Below are 21,473 nucleotides of genomic sequence, written 5' to 3'. Positions count from 1 at the left end.
TAAGCTAAACTGATCTACACCTTAATGTGGAAAGGTGCCTTCTGGCTAAACTAGGTGCTGATAATTAAGCAGGAAGTTGATCTGACAAAAATAAACTTGATTCTTTTCTGTCCCTCCTTTGTCCAATCCCTTCCGACCTGCATCCGAGATACCTCATAAACTCTTCAACACTTCACTTCTTCCCTGCTGCTATCAGGCAACTGAACCACCCTACCACAACTAGGGAGCAGTCCTGAATCTACTTCATGAGCTCTCAACCTTTGTACTCAATATCCTTCGGAAAGATGGCAAGCATGCCAAATGCCTCCATTACTACCTTGTCCACCTGACTTGCCACTTTCAAAAGAAAGATACACCTGTATTCCCAGATCTCTCTGTTCTGCAATACTCTCCAGGGCTCTACCATTTACTATTTAAGTCCTGTCCTGGTTTGACATTCCAACGTGCAACACCTCACACTTGTCAGAATGAAATCCCGCTCACTATCCCTTGGCCCACCTTCCCAACTGATCTAGTTACTCTTATAAACATATATCATTCCTCACTGTTTAATAAATCACCAATTTTGAATCCAATTGGCTTGGGTTCCATGTGATCTGCCCTACCCTGTGGGAAATTGTCAAAGACCTTAGACATTAGACGTACAGTGTGGAAACAGGCCTGTAGGCTCACCAAACCTATGAGCCCACCAAACACCCCGTACACCAGCAATTATCCTACACACTAGGGACAATTTACAATTTACAGAAGCCAATTAACCTGCAAACTTGTACGTCTTTGGAGTGTGGTAGGAAACCAGAGCACCCGGCAAAAACTCATGCTGGTCAGGGGGAGAACATACAAACTCCGTACAGACAACACCCATAGTCAAGATTGAACCTAGGTCTCTGGCACTGTAAGGAAGCAACTTTACTGCTGTGCCACTTTGTGGTGCTGAAAGGCCTTGCAGCAAAAGGCAAAAGACATTTGAAAATGTCCACTGTCTAGCATCCATCAATTCCCTTGGTGATCTGTTCAAAAAACGCTCTCAGATTTGTGAGACACGATTTTTCCATGTACAAAGTCATGCTAACTATCCATATGCCCTTTAGATCCTGCCCCAGAGAATTCCCTCACATAACCTTCCCACCAGGGATATCATGCTCCACCGGTCTGTAGATTCCTGGCTTATCCTTGCTGGTCTTCTTAGATAAAGGTGCTACATTAGCCAGACGCCAAACCTCCAGAATTTCACCTGTGGCTGAAGATGATGCAAATATCTCCACAGGAACCTTTGCAATTTTCTCCGTGTTTCCGACAAAGTTCATGGATGAACATGGCGAGGGACTTATCCACCTTAATCATCTTAAAGAGCCTTAAGATGCCTATTAACTCCTCCGTGGTAATTCTAGGTTAGGATGGTCCTAACTTGGAAGGCAACTTCTGGGTGATGGTGTTCCTATTCTTTTGCTGCCCTCGTCCTTGTAGCTGGTAGAGGTTATGGGTTTGGAAGGTTCTATCCAAGACAACTTGGTGACTTTCTGTAGTGCATCCTGTATATGGTACAAACTGCTGCTACCTCATATCGGTGGTGGAGTGAGAGAATGATTGTGGACGGGATACATATGAAGTAGGATTCTCTGTCCTTATTATGAATATAGACATAAAATGCTGGAGCTTACTCAGTGTGGGACAGGCAGCATCCCTGGAGAGAAGCAATGGGTGCATTTGGTTGAAGACCCTTCTTGGAGTCAGGGGAGAGGGAAACTAGAGATAGGGAAGGGTAAGGTGTGAAAACAACAGATCAAAGCAGATGGTGATCAAGGAAATATAGAAGAATTCATTCAGCGGGTGAGGCAGCATCTCTGTAGAGAAGGAATGGGTGACATTTCTGGCCAAGACCCTTCTTCAGACTGATGTCAGGGGAGGGGGCGGGACAATGATAGAATGTAGTCGGAGACAGTAAGACTAGTGGGAAAATAGGGAAGGGGAAGGGGATGGAGAGAGAAAGCAAGGGCTATCTGAAGTTAGAGAAGTCAATGTTCATACCGCTGGGGTGTAAATTACCCAAGCGAAGTATGAGGTGCTGTTCCTCCAATTTGCGCTGGGCCTCACTCTGACAATATAGGAGGCCCAGGATAACAGGGTGAGATTGGGGATGGGAGGGGGAGTTGAAATGTTGAGCCGCCGGGTGATCAGGTCGGTTAAGACGGACTGAGCAGAGGCGTTCAGTGAAACGATCGCCGATCCTGCGCTTGGTCTCGCCGATGTAGAGAGGTTGACAACTGGAACAGCGGATACATTAGATGAGGTTGGAGGAGGTGCAAGTGAACCTCTACCTCACCTGAAAGACTGTTTGGGTCCTTGGATGGAGTCGAGGGGGGAGGTAAAGGGACAGGTGTTGCATCTCCTGTGGTTGCAGGGGAAAGTACCTGGGGTGGGGGTGGTTTGTGTGGGAAGGGACGAGTTAACCAGGGAGTTTTGGAGGGAACGGTTTTTATTGACATCTGGAACAGTGGATATAGTTTTATTGACACCTGCAACAGCGGATACAGTTTTATTGTCACTGAACACCTCCGCTCAGTCAGTCTTAACTAACCTGATCTCCCGAAAGCTGGATTTTCTCCTGCTGGATATCCTCATTACCTAACCTTTTTGTGGTAGTTACTTGCCCCCTCCTTGCCCAGGCCTGGAATTTGTCCAGTTCCTGCTGCATGTGGATATGGACCACTTCATTATCTGAAAAGTCGTAAATGGTTCTGTACATTGTGCAATCATCAGTGAACATCCCTACTGCTTATCCTATTACCGAAGGAAGATCATTGATGAAGCAATGGAGATGGTCGCCCCAGGACACTTCCGGAGAAACTCCCGCAGTGATGTCCTATGGCTGAGAAGATTGGCCATCAAACATCACAACCATCTTCCTCTGTGTTGGGTATGATACAAAACAGCAAAGGGATTTCTCTATGTCTCATTGATAAGTTTGTATATCAAAGGGCTCCTTGATTTAAGATGATCACGATACAACACACTGCAGATGCTGGAATCTTGAGGAAAAAATAAACTGCTGGAACAAAGATCCTGACCCAAAGACCCAACATAAAAGCTGGAGTAACTCAGCAGAACAGGCAGCATCTCTGGAAAGGAATGGGTGACGTTTCGGGCCGAGACCCTTCCATTTCCTTCCACCGATGCTGAGTTCCTCTCGCAGTTGGGTTTTTTTTTTGCTCAATAAAAGGATGCCTTGATTTCAAGGATAGTTATATACTCTAATGTATCCAAAAAGGAACTGCCTACTGTTGTTTCATCCAAATGGAAATATTTGCTGCTCCTTTTCAGTTCATTCATACATGATTTAATTAGACAAAAACACTGAAAGACTTGGTCAGAAATCTAGTATATGTACAAATTTATCACAAATGGATTTGTTTTTAAAATAATATCTAATTTATATAGCTTATTAAAATCATTTTTTTTTCAGGAATGTGATCAAGTTCACATTGATGATGTATCATCAGATGATAATGGACAGGATTTGAGGTATGTTACTTAACTAAAAATAAATTATTCGATACGATGTATGAGACGTATAAAATGTACTAGACCAAGTGCAGACCAGCTGGGTCTGTTCCTCCCAACGTGCGGTGGATGGGGAGAGAGTGATGGGGAGGGAGGAGGAGGGAAAGGGAGTGGAGGTGGAGAGAGGGAGGAGATGGGGAGAGGGTGAGGAGAATAGGGAATGGGGGGAGAGAGGAGAGAAGGGTGAGGATGAGGGGAAGTGAGGGGAGAAGGTGAGGAGAGAGAGGGGTGAAGAAGAGAGCGAGGGGGGGAGAGAGGGGTGAGCAGAGGAGAGGGGGGAAAAGGGGGAGAGAGTGGGGGATGAGAGGGGGAGGGAAGGCAGAGGGGGGAGAGAGAGGGAGGAGGTGAGATGGGGGGAGGGGATTGTTTTTTAGAGGGGGAAAGGGGTAGGGGAAGGGGGGGGTAAGAGGGGGAGGGGGGGGGAGAGGGAGACGTGGGTCAGGGTGTAAAGATCGGGGGGAGGCGAAGAGAGGAGGGAGGGGAGGGAGGAGAGGAGAAGGGGGAGGATAGAGAGGTGGGGGGGGGGAGAGGTGTAGAGAGATTGAGAGGGGGAGTGAGAGGGAGGGAGAGTGGAGGGGGGAGAGAGAGGGAGGGGGAGATGTGGGGGAGAGGTGGAGAGAGAGGGAGGGAGAGAAGGAGTGGAGGGGGGGGTAGGAGAGAGAGAACGGGGGAGGGGGAGAGGGGGAGGAAGAGGAGGGGGAGGGGAGAGAGAGAAGGGAAGAGAGGGGAGAGAAGGGGAGAGGTGGGGGAAAGGCATGGGATGGGAAGGGGGGAGGGGAGAGAGAGAGAGAGAGAGGGAGATAGGAGAGGGAGAGAGGGAGGGGAGAGGGGAGAGAGAGAGAGAGAGACAAGGGGGGAGAGAGAGAGAGGGAGAGGGGGGAGAGAGAAGGAGAGGGGGGAGGAGAGACGGAGAGAGAGAGGGGGAGAGAAGGGAGAAGAGGAGGGGGAGAGAGAGGAGGGGGGAGAGAGAGAGGGAGGGGGAGCGAGGAGAGGGAGAGGAGAGAGGAGGAGGAGGAGGAGGGAGAGAAGAGGGAGGGGGGAGGGAGAGAGGAGGGAGGGAGGGAGAGGGAGAGAGGAGGGAGGGAGAGGGAGAGAGGAGGGACGGAGAGAGAGGAGGGGGGAGGGGAGGGGGAGGGAGAGAGGAGGGGGGGAGAGAGAAGGGGGGTAGTGGGGGGGGGAGAGAGGAGAGGGGAGAGGGGGGGGGGAGAGAGGAGGGAGGGGAGAGAGAGAAGGGGGAGAGAGACGGAGGGAAGAAGAGAGGGGGGAGAGAGAGGGGGGGGAGAGAGAGAGAGAGAGAGAGAGAGGGGGAGAGGGAGAAGGAGGGGGGGGAGGAGGGGGGGGAAGGGGGGAGAGGGAGGGAGAGAGAGGGGAAAGGAGAGGAGGAGAGAGAGGAGAGGGAGAGGGAGAGGGGAGGGGGAGGGAGGGGGAGGAGGGAGGGGGGGGAGGGAGGGAGGAGGGGGGGAGGAGGAGGGAGGGAGAGAGAAGAGGGGGAGAGGAGGAGGGGGAGAGAGAGAGTAGGGAGAGGGGGAGAGGGGGAGAGAAGTAGAGAGGGGGAGAGAGAGAGGAGGTGGAGGGGGGGAAGTTTTGGGGAGGGGGGAGAGAGAGGAAAGGGAGAGAAGTGGGGGGGAAGAGAGGAGAGGAAGTGGGGGGGGGAGGAGAGGGGAGGGGGAGAGGGTGGAGAATAGGATGGGTAGAGGTTGAGGGGGGGGGGGGGTGGGAGGGAGGGGGGATAGAGGAGGGGGGGTAGGACAACTTGTTCTATTTAATCTTATTTGATTGTGCACGCTAGACCACGTGAAGGCTCCAATCTCCCACACCTGTCCCATTGTGATGGCATATGTAAATGAGATCCATTGTACATCTGTGAGATGGCTCTGTGACTCATGCAGCAGCTTGATTTAAATTTTTTTTGATGTTTTTTACTAAAATAGCAGTGAAATTAATAACCAAATGTTCTAATTTTCAAAACAAAATGTGGCGGAGGAAAAAGTCTGAAGGAATATGTAACAATTGCTCTGTTACGTCAAAGGGTGGAGGAGTAAATTCACAAACAGCTTAAACTAATTTTAGCGCAATAGTCAGTTACAACCAACAAATCAACGAACGACAGTTTTAATAGTTACTAGACCAAGTGCAGACCCGCTGGGTCTGTTCCCCCATGGGGGGGGGGGGGGGGGGGGGAAGAGAAGAGAGAGATGGGGAAGGGGGAAGGGGAAGGGAGGGGAGGAGCGAGTAGAGGGGAGAGGGAGGTGGGGAGGAGGGAGGAGAGGGGGAGAGAGAGGAGGGGAGAGGAGAGGAGAGGGGAGGAGATGAGGGGAGGAGGGAGAGGGGGAGGGAGAGGGGAGAGGGGGTTTGAGGAGGGTAGAAGGGAGGGTGGAGGAGGGGAGGGGGGGGGAGGGGAAGAGGAGAGTGGAGGAGGGGAGGGAGCGGGGGCAGAGGGGGGAGGGGAGGAAAGAGGGGGGAGGGGGGGGGGGAGAGAGAGTGGGGAGGGGGCGGGTAAGGGAGGGGGAGGGAGGAGGAGGGAAGAGGGGAGGGGAGACAGTGGGGAGGGTAGAGGGGGAGGGGAGAGGGGGAGGAGTCCATTCAAGAGGAGGAGAGGGGAGGGGAGAGGGGGAGGGGGAGGGTCACACACACGCTAACCAACCCCCCAACAAAGGGAGACACAGGCACACAAACGTCACACACACACACACACACACACACCACACACACACACACACACACACACACACACACACACACACACACACACACACACACACACACACACACACACACACACACACACACACACACACACACACACACAACACACACACACACACACACACACACACACACACACACACACACTATTCATTGGCTCCTTTTACCCCAAAGGGGGGAGGGAATGTGAGAGTGGTGGGGGAGGGGTGGAGAGAGAGTGGGTGGAGAGAGGGGTAGGGGGAGGGGGGGGGAGGGCGGGAGAGAGAGGGGGAAGAGAAGGGGAGAGTGGGGGGGAGGGGAGAAGCATAGGGGGAGGGGTGGGAAAGGGGAGAGAGGGATGGGGAGGAGAGGGGGGGAGGGAGGAGGAGGGGAGATGGGGAGAGGGGGGCGATGGAGGGAGGAGTGATGAGAGAGGGGTGAGAGAGAGGGGGAGGGGAGGAGAGAGAATGAGGGGAGGGAGAGGAATGGGGAGGAGGGAGGAGAGAGAGGGTGAGGGGTGAGGAGAGGGTTGAGGAGAGAGGGGGAGGGAGGAGGGATGAGTGAGGTGAGGGGAGAGGGGAGGGGAATAGGGAGAGAGGGGGGGAGGAGGGAGAGGGGGGGAGGAGAGAGGGCGGGAGGAGAGAGGGGGAGGGAGGGGGGAGAGGGAGGAGGGAGCAGGAGGGGAGAGAGGGGGGAAATGGGGGAGAGAGAGTGGGGAGGAGGAGGAGATGGGAGGGAAGGGGGAGGGGGAAGGGAGATGAGGATGGAGAGGGGAGGAGAGCGGGGAGGGTGAAGGGGAGACGGGGGTAGATGTGGGAAGGGGAGAGGAGGAGGAGAGAGGTGTGATGAGAGAGGGGTGAGGGGAGAGGGAGGAGGAAAAAGGGGTGAGGAAAGAGGGGAGAGGAATGAGGAGAGATGGGTGAGGGGAGAGGGGAATAGGGAGAGAGGGGTTGGAGAGAGGGGCGAGGTGAGAGGGGTTCAGGTGAGAGGGGGAGTGAGGAGAGAGGGGAGGGAGGAGGTGAGGGGGTGAGGAGAGAGGGGAGAGGGGGTGAGGAGAGAGGGGTGAGGAGAGAGGGGTGAGGGAGAGGGGTGAGAGAGAGTGAGGAGAGAGGAGAGAGTAGAGAGGGGGGAGGGGAAGGGGGGAGAGAGGGGAGAGGAGAGAGGGCGAGGGGAGAGAGAGGGGGGAGGAGAATGAGGGAGAGAGGGGCGAGAGAGAAGGATGATCACGCGCTTCGAAACAGGTGGCGGGGGGGGGGGGGGGGGGGGCTGGAGCAACAACAACGAACATATGTAAATGTTCCATTGCGATTGGCCACCTGTGAGGGATGTCATTGTGACATCACACATTGGAAGATGCTGCAACATCAGACGGGGGAGGGGGGGGAGGGGCTGGGGTTGGAGCAAAGGCAGATTGGACATCTGAACATTGGGCATTGTGACATCACACGATAGAACGTTCGTCAACATTCTATGGGTTGGAAGCTGCTTGATTTTTTTTTACCATTTTGAAATTTTTTATGGTTTTTACCGAAAAAGCAGGGATAGGTTGAACCAAATTTTTTAATTTTACAAACATTAAGAGGAGGAGGAAAAACTCTACCGGAATATGTAAAAATTTTGGAGGAGGAAATTCACAGAAGCCTGAACCCGGACAAACCAACACGAGAGTTTTAAATATATTAAGATAAGATAAGATAAGATAAGATAAGATATTGCAGCAAATTGTGGACGCAGCCCAGAACATCACACAAACGAACCTCCCATCCATTAACTCCATTTATACCTAAGCTGCCTCGGCAAGGCCAGTAGCATAATCAAGGACGATTCGCACCCTGGCCACTCCCTCTTCTCCCCTCTCCCATTGGGCAAAAGGTATAGAAGTGTGAAAAAGCACACCTCCAGATTCAGGGACAGTTTCATTCCAGCTGTTATCAAGTAACTGAATAATCCTACCACAACCAGAGAGCAGTCCTGAACTACTGTCTACCTCGTTGGTGACCCACGGACCATCCTTCATCAGGCTTTGCTTGTTTTACCTTGCACTTAACGTTATTCCTTTATCATGTATCTGTACACTATAAATGGCTGAATTGTAATCATGTATTTTTCCGCTGACTGGATAGCACGCAACAAAAGCTTTTCACTGTACCTCAGTACAGGTAACAATAAACTTAACTGTAACTGAGACATATAATCCAGTCTTTATTCTTTGCTGATAACTCTCATCTGCGTTAATTTCTACAGTACTTACAACTTTGCCACAGATGGCTTTCATGCTGCAGCGACAAGTGCAAATCTTTGTTTAGCAACCGGTGTGCGTGGAGGAGTTGATTGGATGCGGAAGCTAGCTTTTCGCTATCGGAGAGTAAAAGAAATATATAATACTTATAAAAATAACGTTGGAGGCAAGTACTCATATTTTTATCTCATTAAGTAATTTGCTAATCAGCAAGGGACTAATGGGCCTGTCCCACCTACGTGATTTTTTTCAGCGACTTGCCGGCACCCATCATAGTGGCAGCAGGTCGCCGAAAATTTTCAACAAAATTTGCCAGGGAAAATTTCCAGTGGCGACCAGAACAAGGTATGACTCTTTGGGCGACTACTCACGACCACACTGGCTTCACCCCGTGACATGTCGTCAGGGTGTCGTCTGTATGATCGTGAGTAGTCTCCTAAGTCACCCAAAGAGTCGTAGCGTCTTTCTGGTCACCGCTGAATTTTCAACGTTGACATTTTTCGGCGACTTGTAACGACCTATGACAGGTGCCGGCAGCCGCCGAAAAAGTTGCGTAAGTGGGACAGGTCCATTGGTAATCTGAAAAGGTCAAATGGAACTTTTCTTCAGTCATTTGCAAATCATATTTTGATACCAAAGATAGACAAAAACTGATGGAGTAACTCTGCGGGACAGGCAGCATCTCTGGAGAGAAGGAATGGATAATGTTTTGGTTCGAGACCCTTCTTCAGACTGTGGACCGTGGGTTTTGCCATCCAGAAAGCGGACCATTTATGCCTTCTCTGTATTTCCTATTGGCCAGTAACTCCTCTACCATGTAACCATGTTACCTCCAGCATTTAGTGTATGAAATGTTGCTGTGTCACCCTATCAAATCTACCCTGGTGCAAAGCACTGCCATGTCATTGTTCCAACACTTTCCAAGCATTTATCACCATGTAGGAGCTAATCTGTAAGGTAAAAGCTGGAGTAACATAACGGGACAGGCAGCATTTCTGGAGCAAAGGAATGGGTGAAGTTTCGTGTTGAGACCCTTCTTCAGACACTAAGTCTGTCAAGTCAAGGGTCTCAACCCGAAACGCCACCCATTTCTTCGCTCCAGAGATGTTGCCTGTCCTGCTGAGTTTCTCCAGTTTTTTGTGTCTAGCTGGTTTAAACCAGCATCTGCAGTTTCTTCACACACACACTGTAAACTGTAAGGTAAATAGGAAACTATTCAGTTCCTGAAGTTTCCCCTTCAGAAGCAAGATCAGTCCAATCTCAGTCATCAAGCTGCAGCACATGGGAAACTTTATGTCTGCGCATATCCTAGGAGGCACGCATGTCTCATCCATTGAAGCCTGCAAGAGAATTTGCCTTACATTGATCAGATGCTAAAGAAAGGTCCTAAACTGTACTGCAAAACGTCACCTCCCTCCATCACCCCAAAAATATAATCTACAAGAAGGACTTGGAAAATATGAAACACTTCTCATATCTTGTGAGGCACTTCTCAATAAAGACAGACATCAATGCTGAAATTCACCACAATCTCTTGGGTACCAGCATAACCTTTGGCCATCTGAGGTGAAAAGTACTTTAGGATAATTTCAGAAGCAGAATCATCCACTAATCCTGGGGACTGCTTAAGGAGAAAAAAAATGAAACTTTTTTCTGCTACAATAACTCACAAGAAACCAAATAAATTTCCTTGATTACTGCATAATAATTGGGAAACAATTGATATTAAAATTTTGGAAAAACCCAACAACCCCCACAATCAAGATGTGGATTATGGAGATGTCGGAGACCTTACACTTGGAAAAAATTAGATATGTCTTAATTAACAAACCAGAATTATTTATTAGAATATGGTCTCCATTTATAGATTACTTGAATGGGTAGATCGGACCGGCACGGAGGCCGGACTGAAGCCTGAACCCAGGACTAGATGAATAGTTGTGTTCTCTGACCTACGGACCTATCTCCCAAGTTGTATTATTGATAATTTATTCTACTTTTCTAATTTTTTTCTTTCTTTCTTTCTTTCTTTCTTTTCTATCTATAAATATAAATAAATAATTAGAGGCAATGTTAATAGGTAACCGATAAAGGAGGATCCCAGCTACTTTGGTAACTGGATCCCTGGAAACCTGGATACTTAATATGTAACCGTTAAACAAAGTCTGTACTGGTTTGGTTTATGATATACAGATGCCTCCAATAAAAATGTATTAAAAAAAAAAGAAAAAAAATACAAAATGTTTTTTTAAGTTTGATCTATAATTTATCCTCTGTATAATCATGCTTGTGTGCATTTTAACACTAATTGGCATATTATCCTAATCCTCTTGTTTTTGTTAAAATAGTTCCAACCAGAAGCATGTACACGTTCATGCATCAAATCTGTCAGCCTTTGGAAAGACTTTGGAATAGACAAGTAAAATGACAGCAATATACATTGTAAATTGCTGAAAGTATAGACACCGATTCCCTTGCAAACTTAAATTTTGATCTTTTGGAAGTAACTAACAAGAGGTTTGATTCAACTGAGGTCATTAGGCAACTATAGAAATGTGCACGGCCATCTTGTTCTCCTGCGTGAATAGGGATTTGTGACACTTGCATAAAGAAACCAGAATGAGAGCGTAAATTTAAAAAAAATTAACTCAAAATAACTTTAATGCAATAGATAACTCATTGTGTAGGAAAGAACTGAAGATGCTGGTTTAAACTGAAGATAGACACAAAATGCTGGAGTAACTCAGCGGGCCAGGCAACATCTCTGGAGAGAAGGAATGGGTGATGTTTTGGATCAAGACCCTTCTTCATATAAATATCATTGTTGTGTTTATTGGTTGTTATGTTAGAGTCACTGACCCTGCTGTTGAAAGATGTGCAATAAATAACTCTGAATATTAATGTTCTGAATCATAGGTCTCCTTGGCCCAACCAAAAGGGAATCTTGGTTGCAATTGCGAGCAGAAATTGAAGCCCTGACGGATTCATGGTTAACACTTGCATTGAAAGTGCTCACACTCATTCATTCAAGGTTGGCGTAGAAATTAATTTACAATTTCCAGTAAACTGAAGTAATTCAATTTGTAAAAAAAATATTCAGAAATGAAACACACAATTTACAAATTTACAGCCATAATCCTTCACATGATCTGGTGCAACCTCAGCTGTCTGCTTAAGTATGGAAGTAGCAACAAGAAGCCATTGTTTCAAAATATAGTGGAGAAATTAGGGAAGATCTTCTTGGGTTGATCAGTTTTGTAGCAACATAACCATCCTCCATGCATTGATAACCAGCTCCAGACTAAATGAAAGCTATTTACATCCTCTGTTCTCAAAATCCAACCTAGTTTCCCCTGTCCTCAGCTCATAAGGTTCATAAGGCTCATTTATTGTCACATACCATAAGGTGTAGTGAAATTCAAGTTGTCATTGCAGCACATTAATAAGAATACAACATAACATTATAAATAAATTCTATATCTTCAATAAAGATTGTGAAAATGTATGGTGCTGGAACATCTTGCTGGATGTTCCCACTATATTTTGAAACCATGATTGCTACTAAAACCATTATTGTCACTAAAAAATATACAAAGTGCTGGAGTAAGTTAGCAGGTCAGGCAGCATCTCTGAAGAACATGGATAGGTGTTGTTTTGAAATGGCTCCAATTAAATTTTAAACCTATGTCGTCTGGTTCTCCACTGTGGGCTACTCTACTAATGATTTTATATATAATGAAATATACAATAATCAATAATACATCATCAATAATACAAGGCAACCACACCATAATAATGCAAACCAAAGTAACATTTTGCCAGTGTTGTCAACCAATTATTAATGATGCTCAAAATATGTTGTCTTTCAGGTCAAACAGCATAAATATCCTAGTCACAACAACACAACTGATACCTGCTCTAGCCAAAGTCTTGTTATATGGATTAGGAATAGCTTTTCCAATCGAAAATATATACAGTGCGACAAAAATTGGTAAGTAATATCAAAATATTAATAGCAATTAGTTGTAGTGTTTTGCATTTCACCATCATCCGTTGCAAATATGTGTAGCAATTATTGGGCTATTTTTCATGTGTTTCCCCGCTGAAAATTGTAAGCATATTAACGTTAATCCCTAGTTGCATTAGGTAAGCAGTTTTGAGTGCTGAGTATCAAAAATAAAGGGCATGCTTTTAGGAAATGGATGTGGCAAATTCTCAATTGGAAAGTTTTGGCAAAAGTGATTGCTCAAGGTTTGAATATATTCCAGGTGGAGTTTGGTGGATATGTGGACTATAAGGAAATCAAGAGGTTTTAGAAATCTGACCCCAAAACAGAGCTGCAATTGAGTTATCAATCATAATCAATTGAATAGCAGAAGTGACTTGAAGGGTCAGGTGACTTAATCCGGCTCCTGTTCTCATTGCCTTTAAATGGATAGAGTAAATTGCGGAGAAGTGGTATTAGGTATTAGATACATTCTAAGAAATAACATGTTCTGTTCACCGGACTGTCAAAGCTGCCACAGCCAGACATAAAAAGTTTTTATCCACGAGTAGTTGCTCTACTCAACAGCCAAAAATCTGTAGCCTCCCTTTAATCTGGTATTTTGTTGGTTCACATGCTTGATCAATGGTGTTTTATCATTAGTGTTTTATTATTATTAATGTTTAGCATTTTCTGAGTCATTCGTAACTGTCACTGTATGTCATGTTGTTACTTGTGGGCGGAGCACCAAGGCAAATTCCTTGTATGTGAATACTTAGGTAATAAACTTACTTATTTACTTACTTACTTATGTTTATGTTGAATTGAGGTTATTTGAAGCTTTTAATTTAGGTTGTGTTAGTGCATTTTATGTCACAATCTACTTATATATTTTATATATGTTTTGTTTAACAAAGTTTGACCACTCTCTATACTTAGTTACATTACTCTCATTTCCCAATCAAAAAAACCCTGACAGGGAACATTTGTTTATCATTGTTTCCATTTTTCTGCCAATTCACTGAGTTATTCCAGCTTTTTGTATCTATCTTCGACTTTTAAATTATGAAATTGTACTAACCTTAATTAGTTTATCTGACAACTTGTTCCATATGCCCACCAGCATCTGTGAAGGCATTGTTGTTCAGGTTCCTATAAAATCTTACCCTCTCTCTCACTCTAAATCTATGCCCTCCAGTGCTTCATTCCCCAATCCTTTCACCCTCTCTGTTATGCTGATAAATTACTTCTGCATGTTCTGCACTTACCCTGATGGGAATGGCACGGCTGATTTATGGAATCAAACCATACAAAAAAAATCCTGGGCAAAAAATCTGTACCATTTCACTCAATCCCATACCACATTAAAGCCCCGGTCTCTGAAGCTACTACTTCAAAGAAAAATATTTATGTGGAATCAATGATGAAGTTATTTTAAGCAAATATTTTTGTTTATTTCACTTGAGGAAAGGAAAGCTGTTTTGAACGAATAATTCAAAGGTTTGGAAGAAAAGTGGTGTATGTTGTTGTGGGAGATGGTGTAGAAGAAGAACAAGCATCTAAGAAGGTAAATGTTTTAAAGATTTTAATGCTTTCTTTAATACACAGTTTCTGAAGCGCAGCCCATTAACTAAAGGAAATTGTTTCCAAATGAGTAGTCAATAGACAATAGGTGCAGGAGTAGGCCATTCAGCCCTTCGAGCCAACACCGCCATTCAATGTGATCATGGATGATCATCCCCAATCAGTACCCCGTTCCTGCCTTCTCCCCATATCCCCTGACTCCTCTATCTTTAAGAGCCATATCTAGCTCTAGTGTGTCACAGTTAGCATGGCTATTTGGTAGGAAGATTAATTTGGATTGAACAACGACAAAATTGCAGGTAGCACCTGTGAATAAAATGTTTGCATTATAAAACGAGCATGCTTGCAACTACGAACTTCCCCTTAGATTGTGCTATTGAGGAATGCTATTAAATAAATGGGAGAGATATGATTAATAAACTGAGGAGATTTTTTGGCACAATGTTTATTTATTACGATATTACAAAATAAATTGTAATTTACCAACTACGTGAAACGACAACATTGTAATCTGAGACAAAGTCACAAGAAACAAGGATAGGATGGAAAAATTAGTAGACTGATGGAACCACCAAGTAGTTCAGTGTAGAAAAATGTTAGATAGTTAGCAAAGTACATATTGAATAATTGCATTAAAAGACATGAAGATTTGGTTTTGCAGCTACACAGCCAATTAGGAGTGTATAGGCAAATACTTAAGGCCAAAGAACAAGAAATAAAAACAAACATTAATTTTACATCTAAATGCATGAAGTTGTTTCAGCTAGTAAAATGAATTGGTGCAAGACCTTTAACTAGGCCTTGGCTGGACTCTTGTGTACAGTATTGCATGGTGACAAAGATGGTTCACGAAGGCAGTGCCACAGACACAGTCTATGTGGAAGATAAACACAAACTGCCAGAGTAACTCAGCGGGTCAGGCAACCTCTTTGGAGAAAAAGGACGAATGACATTTCGGGTCGACACCTGGGTCCCGACCCAAAACGTCACCCATGGTTTTTCTCCGGAGATGCTGCCTGACCCACTGAGTTACTCCAGCACTTTGTGTCTATCTTTGGTGTAAACCAATATCAGTAAGTTAGTTAGTTTAGTTTATTGTCACATGTACCGAGGTACAGTGAAAAGATTTTGTTGCCTGCCAGTCAGTGGAAAGACAGTACATGATTACAATCGAGCTATCCTCAGTGTACAGATAGATGCATGATACTGTAATAACGTTTAGTGCAAGATAAAGTCCGACATGGATAGTCTGAGGGTCTCCAATGGGGGTAGATAGTAGTTCAGGACTGATCTCTAGTTGTGGTAGGATGGTTCAGTTGCCCAATAACAGTTGGGAAGAAACTGCCCCTAAATCTGGAGGTGTCCTTTTGCCCGATGCGAAAGGGGAGAAGAGGGAGTGGCCAGGGTGCGACTCATCCTTGATTATGCTGCTGGCCTTGCTGAAGCAGCATGTGGTATAAATTGAGTCAATGGAAAGGAGGTTGGTTTGTGTAATGGTTTGGGTTGCGTCCACAATTCTCTGCAATTTCTTGCGGTCTTGGATGGAGCTGTTCCCAAACCAAGCTGTGATGCATCCCAATAAAATGGCACATCTGTAGAAGTTGGTTAGAGTTGCTGGGGACCTTCCAAACTTCCTAAGACTTCTAAGGAAGTAGAGGTGTTAGTGTGCTCACTTGGCCATTGCTTCAACATGTGTGGGCTAGCAGACGTTATTGGTGATATCTACTACTAGTATTTTGAAGATTTCATCCATCTCTACTTTGGCACCATCAATGCAGACTAGGGTATATGTACTGCTTTGCTTTCTGAAGTCGATCACTATCTTCAGTTCTTTGTTTCCACATAGTCTAGGTGGATTTCAGTAAGGGCTTTGTTAAAATTCTGCACAATAGTTGCTCTATAAGATTAGATCACATGTGATCCAGGGAGAGCTAGCTAACTGGATACTGAATTGGCTTCATGGTAAGAAGCAGAGGATGGTGATGGAAGGTTGTTTTTCAGACTGGAGGCCTGTGATTGGTGGTGTGCCTCGGGGCATGGTGCTGGATCCATTGCAGTAAGGAATTTGAATCAATAATTTGGATGAGAATGTAGTCTCATTGTAATTTTGAAGATGGCAGTAAAATAAAATATATCATAGACAATGAGGATGGTTATCAAGACTTACAGTGGGATCATGTGGGCATGTGGGCCGAGGAACGGCAAATGGAGTTTAATTCAATTAAATGTGAGGTGCTGCATTTTAGGAAGACAAACCAAAGCAGGATGTTCAAAGTGAAGGGTCAGGCTCTAGGGGGTGTTATAGAGCAGAGAGATAAGAGCTGGGAAATAGGGCTACAAGTATTTAGCTCCCTATTATGTAATAGTTGTACAAAATGTTCGTGAGGTAGCACTTTGAGTATTTTTTAGGGGCCTGAACACCAACACCTTCATTGGTGGGTGTATGGAACACGTTGTCAGAGAATCTAGTTGAGGTTGGTACAATAACATCATTTAAAAGTCCTTTGGTGCATGGATAGGAAAGGTTAGGGGTATATGGGTGAAACACTGGTAAATGGGACTAGCTTAGATGGGAATCTTGGTCGGCATGGACGAGTTAGGCCAAAGGGCCTGTTTCCAGGCTATGACTATAACCTGAGATGGCAATTGTGAATAATGTCACTGAGGGCAGCAAGTGGATAAAAAATAGGATGTATTGTGTATAAGGACCTAGCTGCAAACTGGTCCACTTCCAGTTATGGCTGAGGCAGGGTGAATGGTGTATAGCTCATCCTTCCTGGGACATGGGTATTTTGGGGGCAAATTACATACAGTAAGTAACAGAATGGCTGCAGGAATTGCAGATTTACAGATTGTTTTCTTGCTATATCTGAATGATTAGGATTGAATAGGCTGGAGAGGATTCAAGTAATTCCAATTCAGCCATCTGGACAATGGAAGTTGGTGAACTGTGTTTAAATGCAGCTAGTTTTTGAGAAGGACGTTGCAGAATAGTTTATAATCACATAGCTGGCATTCAAAGGACTGCTGTCCTTTGGGGAAGGAGTGATGGTTGGGGCTTCATATATTGTGAGTGTTAGCCAAGGTATTTTGAGCATTGTAAACCGTGAATAAATGAACTGCTCAAAGTCCAAATTCATCTTTGTGGCTTAAATTAAGAGATTTGTGTATGTGGCATGAAATAAAAGACAAGAAGCATTCAGCTGTCAGTCTTTTTTTCTGTATATAATTTTGGGGCATGGTTGCTCTTAAAGTACTTAAGCAACCGAGTACATAATTCTTTGTTGTAAAAATTAGGAGATTCATGTGTGTGTGTGCCCAGCAAAGGGAATTGGTAATTCAGCTTTTAGAGCCTTTGATGTAAACTAAATTCCCTTATAATAACCACATCACTTAGAATGCTAATTAAGGAGCGGGCAGAGGCCTGATCTAGTAGGCAGCTTTTCCACATTCAAACTGCAGTTAAAGGCAATGAAGGGTGAGGAAATTACTAGGTGTAAGAATGAGGGAACATGCATTATTTCCAACCTTTCACAAAGGTAGTTTTCAGGCGCTATTTAAAAATGAATAGCATGCTCCAACAAGCCTTTTGTTTGGGATCCCTCACCATGGAACAATGAAGATTAATGATGAAAGTTCCAAGTCTTGCCAGGCAGAAATGACTCTTAAACATTTTGTGCTGCTGCTTTTGTCCATAATTCTGTGACACAAAAGTGGATGTTTGAAGGTGAGAACTGGAAAATATACACTAACTAAATGTGCATATATATATGTTTTAAATATCTCGTCAGGAATGAGGAAAGCAAAAGTGGTTCGTTCATGAGTTGGTGGCACAAATATAATGAAGCAAGATAGTATCTGACCCACAAAGAAACTCCTGAGAAGGATATCAATTGACAATAGAGCTCTCTTACCAAGACTTCCTCGGAGAATTGAAGTTAACTCACCTCCTTTAGAAAAGGTGAATCAGATCCAACAAACAGCAGAACTTAAGCAATAAATATTTTTAAAGTATATACAAAAACCTCATGAGGGTATTTTTAAATATTTGCTTTGATGCATTAGTTTGAGGTGATAGCTTGTGAAATAGGTCATCAAAACCTCTACAGTAAAGGAGATTTACACAACAAAAAAAAGGCCATTACTTAGGTCAGTGTAAGCATTACGGATTGGAATGCATTCCTTCTAAGAATATTTACCTTTGATAAGGCTTGGTAATGATCTGCGGAAGAGATTCCAAGTTATATCTTGACAAGGTCTCCTTCTAATTCACCTGAGAGTCGTATTTCTACAATGAATGCATTTGTTTTTATAGCAAAAAGAACCTGATTGTCATCATTCTGTTGCCTGAGTAGTAATAAGCAGTAACCTATTGGCACACACATCTATGTTTTGATGAGGCAGGCTCTTCCTGTTGTAAATCTCATTCATTGAAAAGTAGACTGTTTAACCTAATTCAGGAATCAAAATGAGATAACAATCTATTACTTACAATTTTTCTCGGGTAATGAAACGTTGTGTTAAGTCTGTCATGCCATATTTAATTCTCGTTGCTGGATATATAATGTAATTTAAAATGGAAAAACATGCTAAATTTGAAAGCTGTGGGTCAGAGCCCCTTCTTTACTGACTGCTTCAGCCACTATCAACAGGGGTTTCTTTAATATTGTTAATATTGTTAAATCACTTTTTAAAATACTAAATTAGTGTCATAGTCATATAGCATAGAAGCAGGCCCTTCAGCGCAATTGTCCATATTGACCAACATGCCCCATCTACACTGGTCCCACCTGCCTGTGTTTGGCCCATATCCTACTAAACTTATCCTATCCATGTAGATTTTTAAACATTGTGATTATACCTGCCTCAACTACCTCCTCTGGCAACTCATTTCATATACCTACCACCATTTGTGTAAAAAACGTTGCCTCTCAGGTTCAATTAAACTATTAAAACTTACTCCACTCACCTTAAACCTATATACTCTAGTTCTTAATTCTCTGACTGGGTATTAGCCCTATCTATTCCTCTCGTGGTCCAAATTAGAATTTAATTACTTGCCCTTATTATTTGCACATCTGACAAAAGCAAAGCATGGTTTTATTTAAAAAAAACCCCAACAATGATAGTTTATGTAACTTATGTCTTTGAAGCTGTAGCTTGTTTAGAGATGGAATCAAACAATTAGTTGTTTGTCTGGGGCAAAGGCCATGTGGTCTTCTCAGATTTCCTCTTTGTGTTGTCTGCAGCATACCATGCCATTCTGGAGGATCTCAAGCCACTCTGACCTTATGGCTCTACATCATGCCTTGGAACTGGAGTACTTGTAGCAGTACATTGGCACTTTGAAATGTAGGATCTCTGCCCTCAATATCGATGAACTACAGAACTTGGGTATCTTCTGCCAGCTTCTTACCGCTAACTATATAATGAGCCCCAAGTGTTGAAATACAGCTGCAATTTGTCTTAAACATTGGTCTGACTTTAAATGGAGCTGAATGATTCTCTGGAAAAGCAGCTGATGGCTCTAAAAACTATGTATGGTCAAAAGCCAATACATTGTTCAGTAGTGCTGTTCTATTGCATTGCTTCGGGAGTTCATACCTGTGAAGGAAATCGATTCAAGAAGATGCCTAATTCTTTCCCTGCTGAATAAACAGGCAATTAAATGATCCTCAGAACAGATGTTATCGCTCATGCTTTAAGCATTGACGGTCATAAGACCACGACTTGTAAAAAATATTGCCATGAGGAATATAAAACTTACACTGAAAATTGAGTTGTACAAATGCTAGTGACATATTTTACTTGTGGAGAAAGTTTGCTTCCATTATCACTGATGTCCAGGATGCTTCTATTATTTATGAACTGATTGTTTTTCGTTAACAACAATTATGAAGGTACTTAAAGTAGATTTTTGCCATTGGACACAACAAGCGCATTTGATTCTGTCATGTCACAAAGTAGTTTACAGAAAATAAAGTGTTCTTATAATTTAAGATGACTGTTTACGTTGCAAAGTCAGTCATGTACAGACAAAGTGTTTTTTGTAAATTTGTAACCAGGCTATTATTTTGCATATTGCTATGATAAATACAATTTAAAGGTGGCAATGCCTTGTCCATGATAGGTGTAGCAAGGCGTGTGCACAATGAAACTGTGCTGTGCCTTATAAAAGTATCGGTGTGGAAAATGCATTGGTTTTTGTTGGGTAAATATGTAGATAATGATTTTTTTTTTTTGTTAATTTTGTCAAGACCAAAATCATGCATGTCAAGTGTCAAGGCACATTTTCGTTCTTTTTCTAACTTTCCCATTTGCCCAAATTAATTTCATCCATTTTTCTTCAAAAGAATACGAACTGCTCTGGCTGAATAAAATGGAAAATAATTCCTTCAGACTCCCATAATGTGGATGATATAGTATATATTTTTATTATAAAAGCTGTTTTCTTTTAATACCAAGTAGCATTTGGAATACTCTACTATAAACCTATGCACTTGTATCTACTTTCTTTGGTATGGAAATACATGAGCAAAATTATATTTAAATAAGTTTTTCTCAAGTGATCAGGTTCTTTCTGTACCGTCAATTTTTCAAGAAATTGTTAACGGTATCATTTTACTGAACTTTTAACTGATATTTTGCTAGAAATTGGATCTTATAAAGCACTCATTATTGCAAAAAACGACAGCCTTGACCTGTTTACTGTCAGTGCTTTTCCAACTACAGCCTATCGTGGCCACCAGATGGTCTCTGCAGAGGGCCTACATTTTTCCCATTTACTTAAAAGACTTACTTCTTTGTAAAATTTTTCTTCATTAAAATCTCACGAGGGTTATGCATCACAGCAATTGCAAAAAGTGATATATTAACAGAAAAGATCATGAAGAGATTTTCTTGAATGGGTACTACTCATACTGTAGGTTAAGACCATAGTGAACCATTCTAGTTAATTGGTTATGGACTATTTGCAAATAACAATCAATAATAAAAGCAATCACTGGGGTTATGATTGTGCATTTTGCAATAGGAATGACTGGAAAGTAACACCATCTGCAGCCTCACTGTACAAAAAAAAAACTTGTTGTGTCTTAAAAATACATGTACAGACCGTTCTCATGAATTATGAGTTTAATTTCAATAAAATTCAATTTGTGACATGGAAGCTGTTTTTCAATTTAGGTTTTTTCTTACTAAGTGAGCAGTGTCCTTCATCAGTTAATGCTGATCAAATGTAAGTTATAATCTCTTATATACAGGTTCTACCCAGCATGCAAGCATCCTACTTATGTGTGCCATGAGCAAGGATTGGGAGATTGGAGGGATGGCTTTTCTGGCCGGTATGGGGCTGCAGGCATTTACTGCCTTGTTGAAACTTAATTCACGTCGTCAGGATGGAACGCGAGTCTCCAGCGC

The 21,473-nt window shown here is 43.6% G+C and overlaps 1 protein-coding gene across 17 annotated transcripts in view; it reads left to right on the top strand.

Moving 5' to 3' along the window:
* Positions 1-21,222, top strand: part of eya1 (EYA transcriptional coactivator and phosphatase 1) — a 158,795-nt gene extending 137,573 nt beyond the window's left edge. For 12 of the 17 annotated variants that reach the window (XM_055634470.1, XM_055634469.1, XM_055634460.1 and 9 more), the window contains 6 exons: positions 3,464-3,522; positions 8,491-8,651; positions 11,402-11,516; positions 12,355-12,476; positions 13,937-14,037; positions 19,262-21,222. In XM_055634470.1, coding sequence (XP_055490445.1) covers positions 3,464-3,522; positions 8,491-8,651; positions 11,402-11,516; positions 12,355-12,476; positions 13,937-14,037; positions 19,262-19,384 — 681 coding nt within the window. In that variant the 3' untranslated portion in view covers positions 19,385-21,222. The remainder of the gene's footprint in view (positions 1-3,463; positions 3,523-8,490; positions 8,652-11,401; positions 11,517-12,354; positions 12,477-13,936; positions 14,038-19,261) is intronic. The other 5 variants (XM_055634468.1, XM_055634467.1, XM_055634464.1 and 2 more) reach the window with 3 other exon arrangements.
* The last annotated feature ends 251 nt before the right edge of the window (positions 21,223-21,473 follow it).

Source organism: Leucoraja erinacea, chromosome 4 (assembly GCF_028641065.1).
Source record: "Leucoraja erinacea ecotype New England chromosome 4, Leri_hhj_1, whole genome shotgun sequence".
Lineage (NCBI taxonomy): Eukaryota > Metazoa > Chordata > Chondrichthyes > Rajiformes > Rajidae > Leucoraja > Leucoraja erinaceus.
The sequence above is the reverse complement of the archived record's forward strand: the minus strand, read 5'-3'. Positions and strand labels throughout refer to the sequence as shown.